Source organism: Heloderma suspectum, chromosome 4 (assembly GCF_057233095.1).
Source record: "Heloderma suspectum isolate Gila_16-S chromosome 4, 16-S_ref, whole genome shotgun sequence".
NCBI lineage: Eukaryota > Metazoa > Chordata > Lepidosauria > Squamata > Helodermatidae > Heloderma > Heloderma suspectum.
Genome location: NC_139461.1, coordinates 221931302 through 221951073, shown reverse-complemented (window position 1 = coordinate 221951073; position 19772 = coordinate 221931302). Strand labels below are relative to the sequence as shown.

Sequence of the window (19772 nt, the reverse complement as noted above, 5' to 3'; positions counted from 1 at the left end):
ACAAATTATGTGTTTTTTGTTTCACCGTAAGTAAAAGGATACATGATACAGAAGTTTACATACAAGCCTGCTAGGTGGAATATATAAACAACCTTTTGTGATGTGTACTGCCTGGGCTTCAGCTGTAATCTACTAGAGGCATATATAGTGGAAAAAATAAACTAGTTGCTTTTCATCCTTCAAACCACATGTTTCAAGCAAATATTGAAACCAGGAAGACCTCTGCAGGACTTTTTGAGGACGCTTGATTTCAGATTGTAAGAGGGCAAGAAAGACTAATAAAGACTAAATGCAGAAGACCTTCATTTCATTTTTGTTCCCTTTCATAGACCATTTTACCAGTTTTATGGTAGACCAGCCTTTGACTTGTCTTGAATTATTGGTATTATTTTCATGTAACCTTAACCAATCTAAGTTTAGAAAGTCATCTTATGTTTGACTTGCAAGAGATTTCATTTCAAACAGAAACTATTTAAAAATAAATTTAGAAAATTACATTACATACAAAACAGAAATGGCACAATATTTCATAACATTGGGTTAATTTGGTCATTCCCCCCACCCTCCCTCAAATGCATATTAATTCTTACAACTATGTTTTCTAGCAATAGAGTCATCTGGAACTCTTATTAAGACCTCAGTTTTTGTTTTTCTAAAGGCAGTTTCTAAAAATGCAATTGTATACAAATTCACTTGCAAATCAGTTCCGTTAACACCATGGGCATGCTTCCAAGTCCGGTTAGGACTGTGGCACAAGCTTCATTATTGTAGAGGAAACATATAGAACACAGAATTGGAAAGATGAGCTTGAGTTAGGGCACAATCCTATAGCTGCTAGATAGTGTCTAGACAGCCATAGGATTTTTCGGTTTCTGGGATCCCAGGTCGGAGCCAGGGCTCTGAGCTCAGTTCCCAAACCTCACTCCCTGCCTCCTTCCACGCTGCTTCGTAGGCAGCATGGTTCGTCCAAGGCTCCGTGCTCGTAAGAGCAGTGTGGAGCAGGTGAAAAGGGGGAGTTCCCAGGGGCGGGGAGGAGATCGCAGAAGTGTTATTACAACGCACTGTCTCCCCCCCCCCCCCGCTCTGATGCACTCCAGCTAGGCAGTCGAAATCGGCTGCCTAGCCACAAATGCAGGGCAGCTGGGGCATGGAGGAGAGGATCCCCTCCATGATCAACCCGCCCTGCATTGGGTAGTAGGCCGCCTCCAAGTTCAGAGGCAGCCAACTATCCTCACAGGATTGTGCCCTTAAAACCATTTCTGACAGATCCTGATGCACTCAAAGGAAGATTTTTATATTTAATCCAGTTTGGACTAAACTTTCAGTTAGCAATTCCAGTAAATCACCTAAATATGTAACCCGAACACACATTCTGTCTTTCCCTCAGTGGCCTTGGAATGAAAGACCAGACAGCCTTGTTCAAAACGTTCTCCCTCTTTTCCCTGGCAATCTGTTCAACATTTGAAAATTTGATAACTGAAACACAACAACTTGGTTCACATGTTCCTTCAACCCATAGTTTGTTGCCCTACCCAGGGTTTGTCTGGAAGACAATCAAACAAACCAGTTTGTTTTCTTGGTCCTTTGATTGTTTTCCTCCTCCTTCACCCACTCTCTCCCAGGATCCCAAATTCTTTTGTAGCGCTGTAATGCTGACATGTAGACCAGCTGTTTTTGTTGTTTTGCAGCTCTTGCCCCCCACCTCTGTAGCCTGGCAAAGTAACCCATGAACAACCCATGTTTCAGAGTTCATACCAAACAACCACCCATGGTTTAAACAATCCAAAGTTCACAACCCAATAATGAATCATAGGTTCTCTTTCAGGGTTGTTTGTGGTTAAAAAACCATGGTTTGTTAGCATGGCTAGCTTCACAGATCACGACAACCCACAATTCAACAACCCATGAGCTAAATAAAGCATGGGCTGGTGTTACAGATGAACCAAGTCGTTGAGTGGATAATCTTTTCAGAGATGTACTTGCAAGAACATCGAACTGTCTTTCCTGATAGTAACAGCCAACACTGTTTAGTTAAGGTGACTTTTCCCCATGACAAAATGGTCCTACTCAATGACTGTCGGTCACCAGCAGAGCTCACAGGTACATTTTAAAAAGTGGGTCCTTGAATTCCATATGCCACATTAGTCTTTGCTACTGATGCAAAGTCAACACTGCGTCATCCAAAATGTAAGCCTTAGGATGGGGTCATACCGTTAAAATACTTTTGGAACTACTAAATCACAAAAGCTTACAACCTTTACTAGAAGAGTTTATAAATTATATTTGTTGATATAAATGACATGCTAGATTCAAGGTGTGGCATCATACTAAGTACAGACAGTTGTGGGGAGTAGGGAACAGCAACATCACTAGGTTTCTGCAACCCAGAGGTTTTTTGGCACCTCTCCCTTAAAAGGGGAAAGTGCTACCACAGGTATTTTCCATTTCTGGAACATGAAGGGAAAGAAACTGCCAAATGTGTCAAGGAGCAAAGAACTGGGTTTGGCAACTTGTGCACTATAAAGAAAGCATGGTGCTGAAGTATCATTGATCATCCTGACAGTTCTCTCAGCCATTTTAGGTTAGTGCCTTTTCCTACATCTGATTTTATTCCTGACTGCCAGAAAGTTCAAGTGTAATAAAAAAAACTTTGCAGGGACAGCAGGACCATTTATTCTCTCCTATGTTTCTGGTTAATGAGCCTTGCAACACTGAACCAGGAGAAGCCAAGTGGAAGGAGCTCAAGGCATTCAAGGTTCTGGATTGTTTGGGGAGATGTGTGGGTTTTGCCCAAGAATGCTAAAATAGCACAACGTTGGCTCAAGAGATGTACCAAAAAGACTATATTGTACTTTAAATTGTTTTCTGGGTGATCAAGCTAACCTTTAGAAACACGAAGGAATAGGAGAAGAAAGTTCAATCGCAAAATGCACACCATCCTTCAGAGAGTAAGCATTGCAGGTGATGAATGCTACAGTAGAATTTAAGTTATTGATTCAATGTAAGCATGCTCCACTCAGAACTATGCCTAGGGCCAGTAGACATTTATAAGAAAATGTTACTGGCTTACAATGGGGGCCAGGGAAATAACAGAATACTGCATTTCCTAATATTCATTCCCAACTCACAACAGTCTGAAGCTTAGAAGCTAACAGACAACATGTATATCCTTCATGAATTGATCCATTCATTTTTTTCAACATCAATCTAGTGAGGTTTTCATAATACATCCACACACTGACCTACCTCTACTGTGACTTCTCTATATGGTCTTATTTTCAAGCAGAGAGATCAAGATCATCTTAAGCTCTTCCCTTGGAGAAAAAGGGAAGAATTTGCCACTTCCCAGGCTGAACTATGGTTTCTACCAGCATTCAAGCTGACCCAAGAACATAAGAGCCCTGATGCATGAAGCCTGGGGCCTACTAAGTGCAGCATCCCATTTCTAACAAACATGCTTTTGACACAGAGACCCTAAAGGGATGCTGGAACTAGGCAAAATTAAAGGGTAAGTACTGTCCAGAACCAGATTATCTTACCTCCTGAAATCTTGCCTGGATCCACTGGCCTATCATTGCTAAACTGTCTCGAGGACAGACAGCCCAAATCACTGTGAGAAGAATGAGCGACAGGAAGTCCAAGAAATGAGCCAGGCTTGCCTTCTCTGCCTTAAAACAATGAAAACGGGTTTTTAAAAAATTATTTATATCCTTATCTCAGACACAGATATATACAATTCTCTATATTCAGCTATCAGTCAAAGGAAACTCAAAGAAACGGTTAAAATCATTTCCCTCTTGCTAACATGCAAGTTATTACTTTGGATAGATATCCATGAGAAGACCTAACGAATAATGGTGCAGAAGGTTCAAATTAGGGGCAGGCATTATCTAGCCTTGCTAAGGCAGCATGCACAAACCACCTTGTAGCTAATACATGAGCACTACACTTAAGCCTCTGACTGAATGAGCTACCAAGACATGCTATCCAGAGGCCCATTTTACCAAGCAAAAGCACAGGAAGTGGTTGTTACTGCTGCCATAAAATTGTTCCACCTGGTGATCTCAGAGGACAGTTGCAGCAACAGTAGCAGAGGCCACCCAAAAAGCCATTTAGCAGAAGGATTTGCTTCACTGCCTCTACTAGTATACTCTTAAGGAACTAGCAGACAGAAGAAACAGCAGTTGCAGTAAAGCTGGGGTGCAAAATCTCAGGCCAGGGGCCAAATCTGGCTCTCCTCAGCTCCCAATCTGGCCCTCTTGGGTTCCCCAAATGGCCACCTCCTTCCCTCCAACCACTGGTCATTTGGTGGTTTCACAGCTTTCATGCAGTTTATCACCCATTATAAAAGGTTGAAAGGATTATCCTAAGATTTAGTTACGGGCAGTAAGAGCTTTAAACTAAACCATGCTAGTATTTTTGACCTAGTTCCTTTCTGTCCCTGTCCATCGCTGGAACGCAGCCCCCGAGAGCTTCTCTGGACTGGAATTCAGCTGTCAGGCTGAAAGAGGTTCTGTATGAGCTACACATATAGCATTAATTACAAAGCTTTCTGGCCCAAGGAGGTAGGCCATGAGCTTTGCTACATGATTAAAGCCAAATACGTGGTCTCTACATTGCTTATTGCACTCATAAACATATAATATTGAGAATATAATACGTTAATATTTAAACAAAGAATACTTACAGCATGTCCAAGAACAGCATGAGCAATTTCATGTCCCAAAACGAAAGACAGCTGATGGATATCTGACACAGCAGTTAGAATACCAGTGAAAACAAACATTTGTCCATTCTGCAAGCAAACAGGGAAAAATATACTGCAAATATGTTGCTTCAATAGCTTCTTTCCCGGTTATGTCTTATCCTTTGTTTCCCATTTTTACTTACTGGAAATACAAAAGCATTAATGCCTGGCTCTTCCACCACATGGATAATCCATCTGAACTCTGAGACCTGTGGAACATCCTTGTTGCTTTCAGCTAGGTGAACAACTGCTTTTTTGACCACCTGATAACGGGGGTCTGTTTCCGGCAGCATTTTATTTTTAAATTCTTCTACCCACTGGAATTAAAAAAAAGAGGGAAACAGGGACACTGACTCAAGACAATTAAAATTACAACTGAGACATTCAATATACATGAATCTTATTTAGTAGGACAAACATACGAAACAATCTAATCTGGGGGACAGCGTGGAAATGCTACAAACCTTGTTGTATCTTGCTTGAGACAAGTAATCCATTATAGAATACAAATTTAAGGACTTGCTTGAGAAAAATGCTTAACTCAGGAAAGATAAACTAATTATACGGAATACGTAGTACAAAAAAAAAAATTAACAAGCTATATTCGTATTCTTTATGTAAGAGACAATAAAGCCATGCAATGATAACACTCCTTAAAATCAAAGAACAGTACCTTAAACTTCAGATATGTGAGAAAGCCATCAAAATGGTACCTATGCTTCATATAAGTTCCCATCTTTGGTCACCAGCACTTTAAGCTAATGAGGGTCTCAGGTAGCAGAGCTAGAAAAGTCATCTTAAGATTTTTCTGAACTGCTACTGTGTCAACTCAGATAGCGATGAGCTTGATGGACCATAGATCCGACTCAGTAATGAAGATGGAACAATGGTACCCGTTCTGAAATCTGTCACCCAAAGTGGAAACTGTTTCACATTACTTAGCATTAAGGCTGGCACAAATTTTGTGTGTGGGGGGGTTTGGGAGGGGCTGCTTTTGAACTAAAATAAGAAGCTCCTCCATTGAAATACCCTTTTTAGAACCCACTTCTAAGCAGCAGATTAGTCTGTAGGAATCACTATACTGAGAGACTAGAGTGGCAATGAAGCACCTTCAGGAAGAGATCTTGATGCATTTTCCCTTCCTTCTAGTGTCCTGCTTTTCCCTGCTGTTGCTTATGCTACATCTGGCACAAACTGTAGTGTCCTCCACACCCCTAGGGTGGGGGAGACTCACCTGCATATGCAGATAAAGCAAGACCTACTCTATGCCCACAACTGAGGTGCCAGGGCAGAGCACCCCATACAGGTAGGCAAGAGAAGGGAGAACACTTGCTGCAAAGTATGACTGACCTGGGACAGTTTCCCATCTGTCCATCCACTTTGCTACATGTGAAAACTGCATCACGCCTCAACTGTATTGCTCTAACAGCTTTCCTTCCCAACAGCAAGGAGCAGTGTTTCCCACACAGGGGAAGAGCTACATACTCAGTGATGTTGGGTTGGATGCTGGGAAAGGCCTGCAGAAAACCTCTCATCGGACTGTGCATTGTTTACCAAGGCACAAGGTGGCTTCACCACCTGACCATCCATCCAACCATCCATGTCACAGTTGTGGACATATTAACCTCTAGTTCATGAGCTGCATATGAACATAATCTGTAGGGCATTGGCATATAGGAATAGTGTTAATAGCTGGTGTAGGGATGGAATTCAAAACACTTTTTCAAATACGTATTTTCTTATTAGAATGATTAATTCATTTCTTGAAGAATACTTGCTGTCAAGGGCTCCTTGGAGGCCTCTTTCAGTCTAATCCAGTAGCCAAGTCCAGACACAGACAAAGGGATTCTTTTCAAAGCTTTATTCCTCTTTTACAACTTAACAACTCTACTGTTAGCAACTAGATATGAGCAGCAGAGTACCTATGCCCTAAGTTGGAACAGTTGGTCCCCGTTTGAAGGAGAATCACTGACAGACCCTGAACTTATGGGCTAGGGAGTTTTCCCCTCCCCTTTTCCCTTGGATCCTCTGGGCGCAACCGTTGTTTGCGCGCCAACCGGGCACTACGCCTCCTTTCCGCACCCTCCATTTGGCGCCGCTCCCTGCATCAGCGTCGTGCGTCCAGCAAGTCTTCTACCCGCGCTCTCTCACTCCCGGGACTGCTATCTATGTCAGGAATGCTGGTGGGAGGAATCTCTGCCAGCTGTTGGCCCTGGGAAGGATGAGTGTGCTCCTCTCCCAGGAGCAGCTGATCTTCCTCAGAATCAGAACTACTCTGGGATTCTATGGGCTAAGCATCCACCCTGACACTTACACTGCTCTGAAAAAGAACCTATATGAACCTCTCTAGTGCATGAATGCTTCTCTAACTCAAATAGGACCCAAGCATGGTTCTGAGCATCTGGTTATATTCTTTCAAAATGGAGATGTATGTTAAGAGACTCAAGCCATATCTCCACTATTAGTTTACCATGGGTCAGTGCCAAAAAAATGACTCTGAATCGTATTTGCAGAATCAGAACTATAATCTACATCTGGGCAATATAATCAGTTCTCACATAAGCCCTCTTCAGGCATTCTCAGTCCGAATATAATAAACACGTGAGAAGAGAGCGCACACGAGCCCCACCCCTTCGCCCTTTGTCGTTGCATCTGTCACCCTTTACACATTTGTGAATAGGAGGACTTTCTCTATCCATGGGGCTCTCCAAGTGATCTGGAATGCTGATTTTCCAGCATCCACTTCCACTGCTACAGTCCATGGAGCTCAGGAGTTTCTCTGCAATCCAAGGAACTCTCACTGCCACCCTGACTTAAAGGAATGTGACACTAGGGACCTGCCTACACTGGCTAGGGTCTCCTTCCCATGCACATTCAGGCAGCCAAGGGAGCGACACTATATCCAGCCCCAAAGTATCTTATTCACTTGCAATCATTAATTGCACAGAACCATCATTTGGCTTGCCACAGCCCAGCTTCTCAGTTCATAACTCATTCTGCTGGTTTGGCAAGTTTTTTTTTTTTATTTAAAACCAATCTTGGATGATTTGTTTATTGCAAAAAGAAAAATCAAGCATGTGTTGAACTGCTGTATATTCAGATGACATTAAGATATGCGTCACATTCCCATTAACAAAGATTATTTTATCACTGCTCTGTATAGCTCATAAATTACACCACAACAAGAAAAGTCAACTCAATTTAAAAAGAAAGAAAGAAAAGAAGGATGGATTTTTTTTGTTTGTTCACTTGTTTTAAGAAATACCTACCATGTCACATTGCATCTGGGACAATTCAGCAAAATGCTCCTTCCCAAACACCAGAAGCCGAGCACGTCCCGTGATTGGTGTTGCCTCCAAATTAGTACAATAAAACATAATAAATATAACTCCTAAGCTGCACAGAACAAGGACTATCCTCCATTTATTCCTTCTTGCAGCTTCTTTAAATAGCTCCTTCTTGTTTGGAGGAAGCGCATGCCACCATTTTCTTACACTCCTGTAAGATACAAACATAAGCATGCTAAAGCACATTTACACAACACACTTTGATACATCAGTATCATCATCAGGTGCGTGCTGATGCACTAGTTGCAAAAATGGGGAAAATGGGAGTCAGGGAGACAACCAGCCATTGGTTAACCTCTGGATCGTTTAGCCCCTAAACAACCCAGCATTCCAGGTTCAGACAAGACGCAGGCCAACCTATGATGGAGCTGATCGCAAAGGAAAAGTGGAAGTGGTGGGTGTGCTGCTGGTAGTGCAATTGCTCTCTCCTGTTCGTGCATGACAGCCCATGGGTTAAACTTCCCAAGTTATCATGTCCTGTGAACCAGATCACTGACACCGAGAAATGGGATGCGGGGAAACCCTGGTTTTTTAAGGGAAAAAATCCCTTGTGTGACTCAACCCCCCCCCCCCCAAAAAAAACTAGGGAAATCAGTTAGCTGTGCATTATAAGGATTCAAGGATGACAAATGGCAGCTGGGGCTATGCATAAGCACATGGAGAGAAAATAGAGCCACTGTTCTTAGCACACACAAAAATAGCTCAAATATCAACAGCACATCCACATCCATGGTAAAAATACAAGCAGAGCAGTATTTGTTATTTGGCCCGCGTAGTGATCTCTTAGATAAAACATCTCCTGGAGATAGGGAGATGGAGTGGTTTTAGGCCTTAGTTTAGCATAGGTTAGGTTAAGATCAATCTTTTAAAGTTCAATCTGTATAATAATTTAAATAAATTATTTTGATTCTTTTACACTGAGTCGGTACTATCACGCTACTTATACTTAACCTAGGTAGAAGTTTCAAAAGGCACAACTCACACACACAATTATACTCTTGGAAAAAAGGAGTATAAGAAAGGTGGTTAAAGGCAGAAACCTGAGGTGGGTGGGAACAATCTGCCTAAGAGGAAGCAAAGATGAACCCCCCATCTTGAGGGACAGTAGGCTGGGTGAAGGGACGAAGGGTTTCATCACAGGTAGGACCCAAAAAACTGTAAAATTAGTCCCAGGAGCCCAAGGGGGCCTTAGATTTGTTTTTCTCAAACAGCAGGTCTCCCTCCATGCCACAAGGCAACTGCTTTCAAAATTAAGGAAGACGTTCAAAAGCAATTTGTTATCTGGCATGAGGGCCATAGTCAGCACTTCAAAGTCAAAAATTCCACTGAGCTAGTACAAACCCCTTGCTCAAGCCTAAGCAGCCTTCTGAATCCTGGTATATATTTTCTGGAAAATGTATTCATCAATCATATTTCATGATCAACATATTCTTCCTAAGGTCGGTTTACACAATCTCCTGTCCAGAAATACTGCATACAAGGTGAATCAGCAGACACACACCCCACCACTACTTGCAAAACAAGTGCAACGCAAGGCTCCTTAGCAATGTCATAAGCATGCCACTAACTTTACAAACAGTTATTCCAATACAAGTGTACATTATAGCCTGTTTGCCCAGAACAATATTGATATTTACCTCCCAAGGATGATAGCAAGAATTTTCTGAGCTGGCTTCAAGATAATCAACAGGATGGGAACTGGAGCCGCATTCAGTGCTGATGACCCATGAAAAGGCCTGAAGATCTGGACATTCTGAACAGCAGCAAAATTTTGCAATTTCTGAGAAGAAAGTGTTCCAAATAATGCTTCCTTTCCTCTTGCCCATGGATGAGAGAACACACAAGGCCTTCTAGAACATCTGTGTTCACCTTTGCATATTTCTACAGTCTTAGGATTCAAAAGCCCCCCTTGCCATTTATTCATGAAGTTTCTGTAGATGCTGGAACTTTCAGTCATAAAATTGTATCTTGTGCTTTTGCTTTTATTCCACAGCTGATGGCACTTAGTCACCTGATGCTGGTGTCCATTCGTGGATTCACTTGAAAATGTGCAAGGATTAACGCACTTTCCCCAACTAGCCAAAGATGTCAATCGAATTAAAACACAGTTCCTTGAGCCACTGAGGGCAGCCATCTCCATCTGTCATGTGTTCAACCTTGCTATCTGAATTAAGATGATCAAAAAACATAAAAAGTTACAAAAGCAAATATTAAAGATACAGGATGCTATGCTCTTGCATGTTTTTTGACATGCACAGAAATCTCAAATCAGTATGTAAGTGTAAGGCTGGCAAAGCCCCAGTTGTTGGGGGCAATGCCCCAGTTTGGACAATTGTTCTAGACCTGGTGTGTTGCCCCAGCCATGGGCATTGAACTCTTAGGTTAGAGGTGCCAAGATAGTGATAAATCAGACTCAAAGATTTGCTTAAAAGGAGACTTTATTAAGTAACTTATAGCACACAGGCTTTAAGTTACTCAATAACTGTGCCATGCACCAGCTTTAACCCTTCACTTGTCTTCTCTGCAAGTTAGGCTGTTTGCCTTTGTTTCAACAGAAACTCACTTACTTAAAACTTTTTTGCCTTATGCTAGTCCCAATGATGCACATTTGGGGTAGTCTCTTCTTTGCCTTCTAGTCACATCTTCTCATCTTAAAGAACTCTTACATTATTGTGGCTACTCCACCCCCAGGTAATAAGCTCCAGGCATAATCAGCTGCTTCTAATTTACCCTTGGGGCAACCACAGCCACACTTTTCCAGGGGGTCTGGCACCCCCTCTTTTCTTTCCTTTTGTCCTCTGCTTTTCCCTTCTCTCTGTCTTTGCCCCTGTATTGGGAACTACACTCAGTATCATTTGGAGTTGCAACTAACAGTAAAAACATTTGCAAATATCACATAGTATTTAACAAATCATAAAATACACACAAACTTTCATTGAAATCTAACACCATAACTGGAAAACATTTCTTGCATGGTGAGGCATGATGGAGCAGATCCAGCAATCGTATTGCTCCTCTGGCTGCATGGTCAGGGCCCCAACAAAATCACGGGAAGGGCATACTCACACACGCAAAGAGTTCCAGGCCACTGTTTTTGCATCGGCGACTCCATGCTACATGAGTTCTGGCAGAGGGAAGTCCAAAAGTCATAGATCAAACTCAGCCTGCCGCACACTGAGCTGACTACAAGCACACAGACACACAATCCACAGCAATGAGAGTTCAAGTCTGTGAAAAGCCTCACAGTACTGTCCATGGCAAGTCTTTGACAATCTAAAGTCCCAGTCCATGTGCAGAGTGCCTCTCAAAAGCCCAAACAATGATGGATCCAAACAGAAGAGGCTTTGGGCAATGAAGATGGGATGTTTCTAGCAAAGCCTCCCCACCTCTGCATCAGTTCAAAAGGGGAAGGTGTGACCCTACACCCCTTCCAGATCCCTTGACAGACAAGGGCTTTTAGCCTTTTAGCAAGGCTTTTGACTAAACAGAACAGCACGGCTCAGCTCTCTAGCTATGATGCCTTAACCTGGGCAATCCCTCTGTAAATCTTACTCTATTTCTGTCAGGTTCTCACCAGACATCTTTTAGCCTCCCTCTCTGCCAAGGCTAGACCAGCGGCAGCTAGGGAGTTGGGTGACTCCCCCTGGCTCCGCTCTGAGAACACACAGAGGTAAGCTCACACAGACTCTAACATTCTAAAAACTGAATAGGCCTAAACTCTTTTAGGCTACTTTTAATCAAATCTTGGCTATAACTTACAAGGCCTCACTGCATTACTGAAGTTGGGCTTTGACATTATGTTTGCTCTCATAACACTTAACAACAGAACAACAGCTGTGCTTTTAAACACTTCTTAAACAAGGAGTAAGCTTTGGGGGCTATCAGTCACTAGACAGGCTAGCCAGGGATTCACAACATGACACACACACACACACACACACACACTTTTTCTTCTCCCTTAACCTGGCACACAGCAACAAAGTGCCGAACAGGGAGGTGGGGTCCCTTCATACTTGCATTCTTTACACAGCCATCAATCTTCTTTGGGAGGCGGTGGGGTGATTTGCAGGACTTGAACGTAAAGCTTCACAGTTTGTATTTCTAAATTCCTAAACTCGAAATAGGACATGATGGGGTACAGGGCAGCCAAATTCTTGCTTTGTCAGGGGCGACAAATAACTCAGGTCAGCTTTTTTCGTTGGGGTCTCAAACAGGAAAACAGTCTTAGTTTTCAATTGTAACATCACTTCCAAAATCAGCTAGCCAGCTATACAGGTACAGCTACTACGATATCTTCTTTTCTTCTCAATCAGGTTGGGTCTCCCAGCTTACAGTTTATTGGCAGCCTGCAGGAGCATAGTAGTAGTGTGTTCTTTTGGCCAGGAACATATGCTGCCAGGTTTTCTTGAGCTCTTCAGCACACATGCTCAGGCAATCCAACACTGGACACTCAAATCAGTGAGATTTCTTCATTGCAAGGAATCCCACAGCAAAAGCTTAATGGTTACACTCTTCAGAAATCATATAGCTGATGGTCAGTAGCTACAGGCTCTATGCATTTCTAGTACAGTTCAAAGTTAAACATGGTTACCTTGATAGAGGACTTCAACATGGTCTCTCCACTTCATTCTGCCTTGGGACCATCCTCCGGTGCACTTTCTGCTCTAAGAGGGGTCTAGCCCATGTTCTGGGGGCTGATTCTTCACCTTTACTCTGTTCTGCATCTTCATCTTTTGGGTCTTCATGTTCAGTTTCCACTTCCTAGGGATTTCATCTCAATCAGGTGAGGTGATGATGTTGCATATCTTGGCATGCTTTGGGCAATTCTTCCCCCATCCTGGCGTAGCAGGCTAACAGCTACTTCTTCGGCTTCATGCTCCCATGCCTTGTTAGAAGCCAGGCTGTCCTGCAACATTTCTTTAATCAACAGCCCCAGATCTTCTTCATTCAGCTCAGCCTTGACCTTTTCTGCTCTTTCTTCTCTCCATTCTGAATCCTTCTGCCCGACAGCTCCTAAAGCTGTCAGCAATAGCCATGCTAGAGGTCCTGCCTGCTGCTTCTCTTTAGCTGACCACTTTCCCAGCTGCAGAGATTCAAACGCAGTTTCCAGACCCACTGGGGTGCAGTCCTCTTCGACCTCTGGCCGTGCAACCGGGCCACTAAGGACCGCCAATTGCTTTGCGGTGGGACCCCACAGCTTCACCTGTGGACAGTCCAGGAGGCGGCTTAACATGCTGACCCCCTCGTTCTCCCTCCCTCTGAACCTGAACATAGCAGTATCTTTGGCACCCTGCTCACTGCGCCAAGTGTGTCGCCCCAGCCATGGGAGTTGAACTCTTAGGTTAGAGGTGCCAAGATAGTGATAAATCAGACTCAACGGTTTGCTTACAAGGAGTACTTTATTGGGTAACTTACAGCACACAGGTGTACCCAATGGTTGGATCAGACATTGGATCAACCCCGAGCCACTGGGTACAATGGGTCTTATACTCTACAGGTTAGCAGTAAGCAGTGTTTCAGCAGCGTTTCAGCAGCACACACCCCTAGCGTTCATTCTCAGCATAGACTAGAAGTGTTTGGTTCTCAGGCACAGCACCTGTAAACAGACTTTGCTTCCCAGGCACATCAGAGATAAAGACTCTCCTCATTAGCAAAGAATGCACCAAGAAGGCTGTTATCGGCCTCTTGACTCATCTGCACGTGCTCAGAGGCTTACTAGCATGGGAATTGCACCAATAATGAACTTAAGCAAGCATTATGGATCTCTAGGCCCCTCTAACACTATAAATGACTTGGCTACGCTCCTGGGGCCAATACACCTGGAAGGATTGTCCAAACCATGGTTTATGAAGGCAAAAACAAGGGTCAGGGCTAAGCAGACCTCTTGCGCCACCCTTCATGCACCACCTCGTTTCTGGCTTGTATGTCTAAATCAGAAAATCTGGCTTTTGTCTGATTTCTGGCTTAATGTCAGAAAATTCTGACATTAAGCCAGAATTCCCTGGTTCAGACATAACTCCAGCTTAATGCAAGCCAGAAACAAAGCACCAAAGAATGCACACAAGGGGAGATAGGAGGGAAGAAGTGCTCAGTCCAAACATTTATTCCCAGCTTCATAAACCGTGGTCAGCCTGGAATGACCACCCACACCAGGACACAGGATCTTTACATACATGGGGTGCTTCACACATGGCCAAAGTTTGCAGCTAATACACATCGCAGCAAACCTTGCACTCTTTCTCCTGACAGGCCATACATATGCAAGTACCCATAAGGATAGGCTCTCCTGACACAATACAACCATCCAGTCCCAATTACATAAGCATTGGGAGAGAAAATGCATCACCAACATGCCTAGGCCCTGCAGAACATCAGAGGTTGGAATAGAAAGAGAAATTCTGACCAAATTTGCTTATTTTCTGTATGTGGTGCCTTGTTTCCCTCAGCCAAAGTTGACTATGAACACAGTGAAGTGATTAATTGGATGTCTTGTTCCACAGAAGCTGAGGAAAATAGGTAAGGGAGCTTGTGCCATCGGCTCTTGAAGAGACCCTTCCCTGGGACTACTTAAGACCTGTATCCCCTAAAACAGCAGTTCCCAACCTTGGGTCCCCAGATGTTGTTGCCCAAGCTGGCTGGGGATAATGTGAGCTGCAGTCCAACATCATCAGAGGACCCAAGATTGGGAACCACTGAAGGAAGACAGAAGTGAAGAAGCTGAGGCCAAGGTCTTTTAGGACCCTTCCAACCCTATGATTCTGAGGAGCTCATGTTGTTGGCTCCTGAAGGGACTCATTGGTTGACCTGAGAGAACTCTGTTGTTTCACAGTTTATCCATTTGTTTGTTTTGTATTTTAAAACTATAAGCCACCTTGGCAGAAAGACATCTATAAGTGCCATAAACAAATAAGAATAGCTGCAAGTAGGAAGGGAGACAATGGCAGGAGCGCTGGGAAGCAGGATCAAGTAGCAAGGAGGGAAAGAAGAGAAAACTATGGTCTGAGAAGCAGCAAAAACAAAATGGAAGGATGGAGTGGGGAGATAGAAGCCTGAGGTAAAACAGCAGTAAAGCTTAGGTAGAGAGGTGAATAAAGACAGCCTGAAACAAGGCCTGTGGAGAAGACCATATTGCCGACAGTGAGGAAACTGATATTACTGGGATAATGTAAACAGTGATTACAGAGATGTTAAGTGAAGTGCATTAACATTTTATTGGTGTTCCACCTGAGGTGGTAAGAAGGCCATGGACTAGGGATGCTAAGGAAGCAGGGGAGCAGCTGAATTTCACAAAGTGATTTGAACAAACCACTCAAACTGTTAGCTAAATCAGTGATAGGAAACCTATGACCTTCCATATGATGCTGGACTACGACCTTCATTATCCCTGGCCATGATGTCTTGGAATTGGAGTACAATAATATATGGAGTGCCACAATTTTCTCATATCTGAGCTAAAGAATGAAACAGATCTGCAATTAATGCAATGCAGTGTTCAAATATAATATTAATTCACTAGATGTCTTTAGGCAAGCCACTCTCTCTCAGCTTCAGCCATTATCCATCTGCAAGATGGCAACTGTAATACTGATCTACCTTGCAGGGTTGTTGGAAGGATTACTGAGATAATGTTCCATCATGTGCATTAACACTGGTGTTTCATGAAAATGCACTCATGAAAGTTCATGAGATGTGTTCCTGGCGTCAGAGGCAGTGTGAGGACTACTCCCTATCCCATTAGAGGAGGGAAGACAATAGCCACACATTGCACCCCAGGGTCAAACTGCAGGGAGAGCATGATGCAGTGAAACTTTGGAAATCTTAAGAGGTGGGGTTTTAATTACTATTTCCAGATCAAAGTGTCAAAACAGAGACACTAGAGAGGACCAGGCATCGTACAGTTGTTTGGGGATTTTTCCCCCCCAGGTAAAAAGAGCTCTTTTTTTAATCACATTAAGATTCTTCACCTGAACTCCAAACTGAATTCAGCTGCTAATTAAACTAGCAGGAATTTAACAAAACAAAAAAGGCCTTAATTATTCACATTAATTCCCTCCTCTTTCCCAATGGTCAAGAATGGCTGAAGTATGCAGGAATTCTAATCGACTGAGGAGAGAAACAGGCAGGGACAAAAGGGTAGAGGTGACTTTATCGAAGAAAGCATGCCGCTAAACGCGTATAGCCACCTTTCGCACATGCCCCCCGCCCCGCACTAGCCGCGCGAGCAGGACCCAAAAGTTTCCCTTTCGCGCACGTGTGCATTCGTTTCTTTGCACTTTCTGCAACGCGCCACGCTGCCCAAACTTCCAGTGCTTATTTCCGTAAACATCCAAAAAAGCCTATAATATAATAAAGGAGGGATGCGGAGCAGAACGGGACACCTGACCAGCGCCAGGTTGCCTACCCCTGTTCTATGAGATCCGTGCTGACCGGGGTGAGACGAAAAATGCACTTCCGGCAATTCGACCCAACTAGAACAACGACGACAACGCACACGCGCGGAGCTAAGTAACTGGGAAGCGCACGTGGGAAACAGGATTGGGGTCAGGCCCGGCTTTCCCCAACCCTGTTCCTTCACCTACCAGCAACGACGGAACAAGTTATTCCGGGGCAGGGTTGAAAGCCAAAAGCCAGAGGCGAGGTGGGAGGAGCTGGGCACGTCTCTGCCCGTCCCTCTCCGGTTTTTGGCTTGCGCGAAAGGGGAAGGGGTTACGCTCCTGCGTCCTTCCCGGGAGTAGAGAGACTCCGGGGGAAGGGCGTTTAGAGCCTCCACGGAGCGGGACCACCCGGCCGACCCCGGGGAGAGGAAGAAGGGGCGTTTTACGAAGGCGCTGAGCGCCAGGGCGCAAAGGCCGCCGGCGTTGCCACCACCCCCTCGACCCCCGTGGCACGGGGCGGAGGACAGAAGAAGGCGGAGCAGCAGGCAGGCAGCTCCCGCCGCCGCCGCCCACTCCAGGGCTCTCACGGCAGCCTCCCGGTCCGAGCTCTGCGGCTGAGGCAGCCGCTTTCCTCCTCTGGTCAGTCGCGTAGCTTGTTCCCCTCTCTCGCGGCTGACAGGAGAGCGCCAACTCCCCTCTCTCGCCCGGGCCAGAACGAAGGCGGCTGCGCCTCTGGCGCGGCCGAAAAGGCCCTTGCGCGGTTCACGTTTGGCCTGGTTCGCTGTCATGCGCGGGAATGAGGCAGTAGATGGGCTGCGCCGTTTCATCCTGCAGGTGGGAGATGTTACTTTCTAAGGTCCCTCCGTGTATTTTTAGAGGCCTCCCTGGCGCATAGCAAATTGGCACGGCATAGGGGAAAAGACTGGGTTTCAAATAAACTGTAAAATGTGGAGACGGTCCAGACTGATATAAGAACCATGTTGGATCTGACCAAAGGCCTATCTGTTCCGGTATTCTGGGTTGTATTCAATATTAGTCTAATTTAAATCCTATTCGTTTCAGTTGGGTCTAGTCTAAGTAGGACTAACGTTGGATTCAACCCGTTGTTCCCGCAGTGGCCAACCAGATGCCTATGGGAAACCCACAAGAAGGGTATGTGCTCAATAGGACCCTCCCACTCACGTTGCCCACCAACTGGTGTTTAGAGGAATGCGGCCCCTGACACCGAATGTAATATACGGCCATTACGGCTAGAAGCCATTGATATCCTCCATGAATTCTTTGAATCCCTTTTTAAAACCACCTAAGTTGGGAATATCTTGTTGGGAATTCCATAATTTGGCTTCATGGTGAGGGTTGTTGATAAGCCACGGTGGGAGGGGCTGGCTGGCATGGTTAACAAACTATCTAGAACCCATGGCTTGTTTGTTAACGTAGCTGTGTGGTTTAATTTATGAATTTATTTCACTTCTATACCGACCAATAGCCGAAGCTCTTTGGGCGGTTCACAAAAATTAAAACCACAAGGTGCAGCATAAAACAATATAAAATATGGAAGCTTAAAACCACAGTATAACTACAACCAGAATGACACCTAGCAGCAATGCAGAGATTTAAAATACAGATTTAAAACATCAGAGCTAAAAAACTAGGAAGCTAAAATGCTAAAATACTGGGAAAATAAAAAGGTTTTCACCTGCGTTTGTTAACACAGCCACCTTGCCAGGTTCAGACAGCACGACCAACCACGCCCAGCAAGGGTAAATTGGGCAGCATGTGCTGGGGTAGTTAATAAGCCACCATGGCTTAATAACCACCCTCGTGTCTTTTGAATCGGCCTGCTGTGTGAAGAAATACTTCCTTTTATCTGTCCAGAATCTCCCTGCCCCGCTCCATGGGATGACCCTGGGTTCTATTATTATGAAAGAAGGAGATAACGACTTTCTCTACACCTCTGTCATGTCCCCTTTAAACTCCTGCTCATTCTTTTTAGCTAAAACACCACCACACTTATTAACCTCCCCTACTTCACTCTAATCTGATTTGCAGTGGTTAACAACTTCAAGAGGGTGGGGAAAATTCCCCCATGCCTGATGCAGGTGGCTACCAGGAGGAGGGCCTTTTCTTCTGTGGCACCAGGGCTATGGAATGAGCTCCCTAGATAAGTTCTCCCAGCACGTATGCTGTATTCCTTTTGGCACCCAGTGAAGATTTATATTTTCCCAGCATTTTAGCACTCTAGGCTTTTAGCTCTGCTGTTTTAAATCTGTATTTTAAATCTCTGCATTGCTGCTAGGTTTTATTCTGGTTGTTCTTTTATACTATAGCATTAAACTTGCATATTTTATATTGTTTTATGCTGTACTTCATCATTTTAATTTTTGTGAACCACCCAGAGAGCTTTGGCTATTGGGCTGTATAGAAATAAATAAATGCAGGGATAGTAATCTGTATTAATGGCTGCCATATCCTATATGGCGAATAGGCAGTGGTAACAGTTATTCCAGATCATAGGAGTATGTGGTGCACACAACACTAATAGTCAAGTCTTCTTCAATCTCTTCAACAAGGAGAATGGGATAACTCTGTTGTTCAGTCGTTAAGTCGTGTCCGACTCTTCGTGACCCCATGGACCATAGCACGCCAGGCCTTCCTGTCCTCCACTCTCTCCCAAAGTGTGCTCAAGTCCATATTCATTGCATCGGTGATACTATCTAGCCATCTCATTCTCTGCCGTCCCCTTCTCCTTTTGCCTTCAATCTTTCCCAGCATCAGGGTCTTTTCCAGTACTTTTCGCATTAGGTGGCCAAAATATTTGAGCTTCAGCTTCAGTATCTGTCCTTCCAATGAGCACTCAGGGCTGATTTCCTTTAGGATGGACTGATTTGAACTCCTTGCAGTCCAGGGGACTCGTAAGAGTCTTCTCCAGCACCACAGTTCAAAAGCATCAATTCTTCGGCGCTCAGCCTTCCTTATAGTCCAGCTCTCACAGCCATACATTACTACTGGGAAAACCATAGCTTTGATTATACAAACCTTTGTCGGCAAGGTGATGTCTCTGCTTCTTACTATGCTGTCTAGGTGTGCCATAGCTTTCCTCCCAAGGAGCAAGCGTCTTTTAATGTCATGGCTACAGTCACCATCTGCAGTGATCTTGGAGCCCAAGAAAATAAAATCTGTCACTGCTTCCATTTCTTCCCCTTCTATATGCCAGGAAGTGATGGGGCCAGATGCCATGATCTTAGTTTTTTTTAATGTTGCGTTTCAAACCAGTTTTTGCACTCTCCACTTTCACCCTCAACA

At 44.3% G+C, this 19772-nt stretch overlaps 1 protein-coding gene across 5 annotated transcripts in view; it reads right to left on the bottom strand.

Annotated features, from left to right (window-relative positions):
* The window catches only part of OMA1 (OMA1 zinc metallopeptidase), a 46896-nt gene extending 29649 nt beyond the window's left edge, over positions 1–17247 (bottom strand). Inside the window, exons 1-6 of one of the 5 annotated variants that reach the window (XM_084852377.1) lie at positions 11161–17247; positions 9732–10258; positions 8017–8245; positions 4891–5064; positions 4688–4795; positions 3540–3668 (exon numbers count right to left, since the gene is read on the bottom strand). In XM_084852377.1, the coding sequence (XP_084708503.1) occupies positions 3540–3668; positions 4688–4795; positions 4891–5064; positions 8017–8245; positions 9732–10234 (1143 nt within the window). In that variant the 5' untranslated portion in view covers positions 10235–10258; positions 11161–17247. Of the gene's footprint in view, positions 1–3539; positions 3669–4687; positions 4796–4890; positions 5065–8016; positions 8246–9731 lie in introns of all 5 variants that reach the window. The other 4 variants (XM_084852376.1, XM_084852378.1, XM_084852379.1 and 1 more) reach the window with 4 other exon arrangements.
* Positions 17248–19772: the final 2525 nt, after the last annotated feature.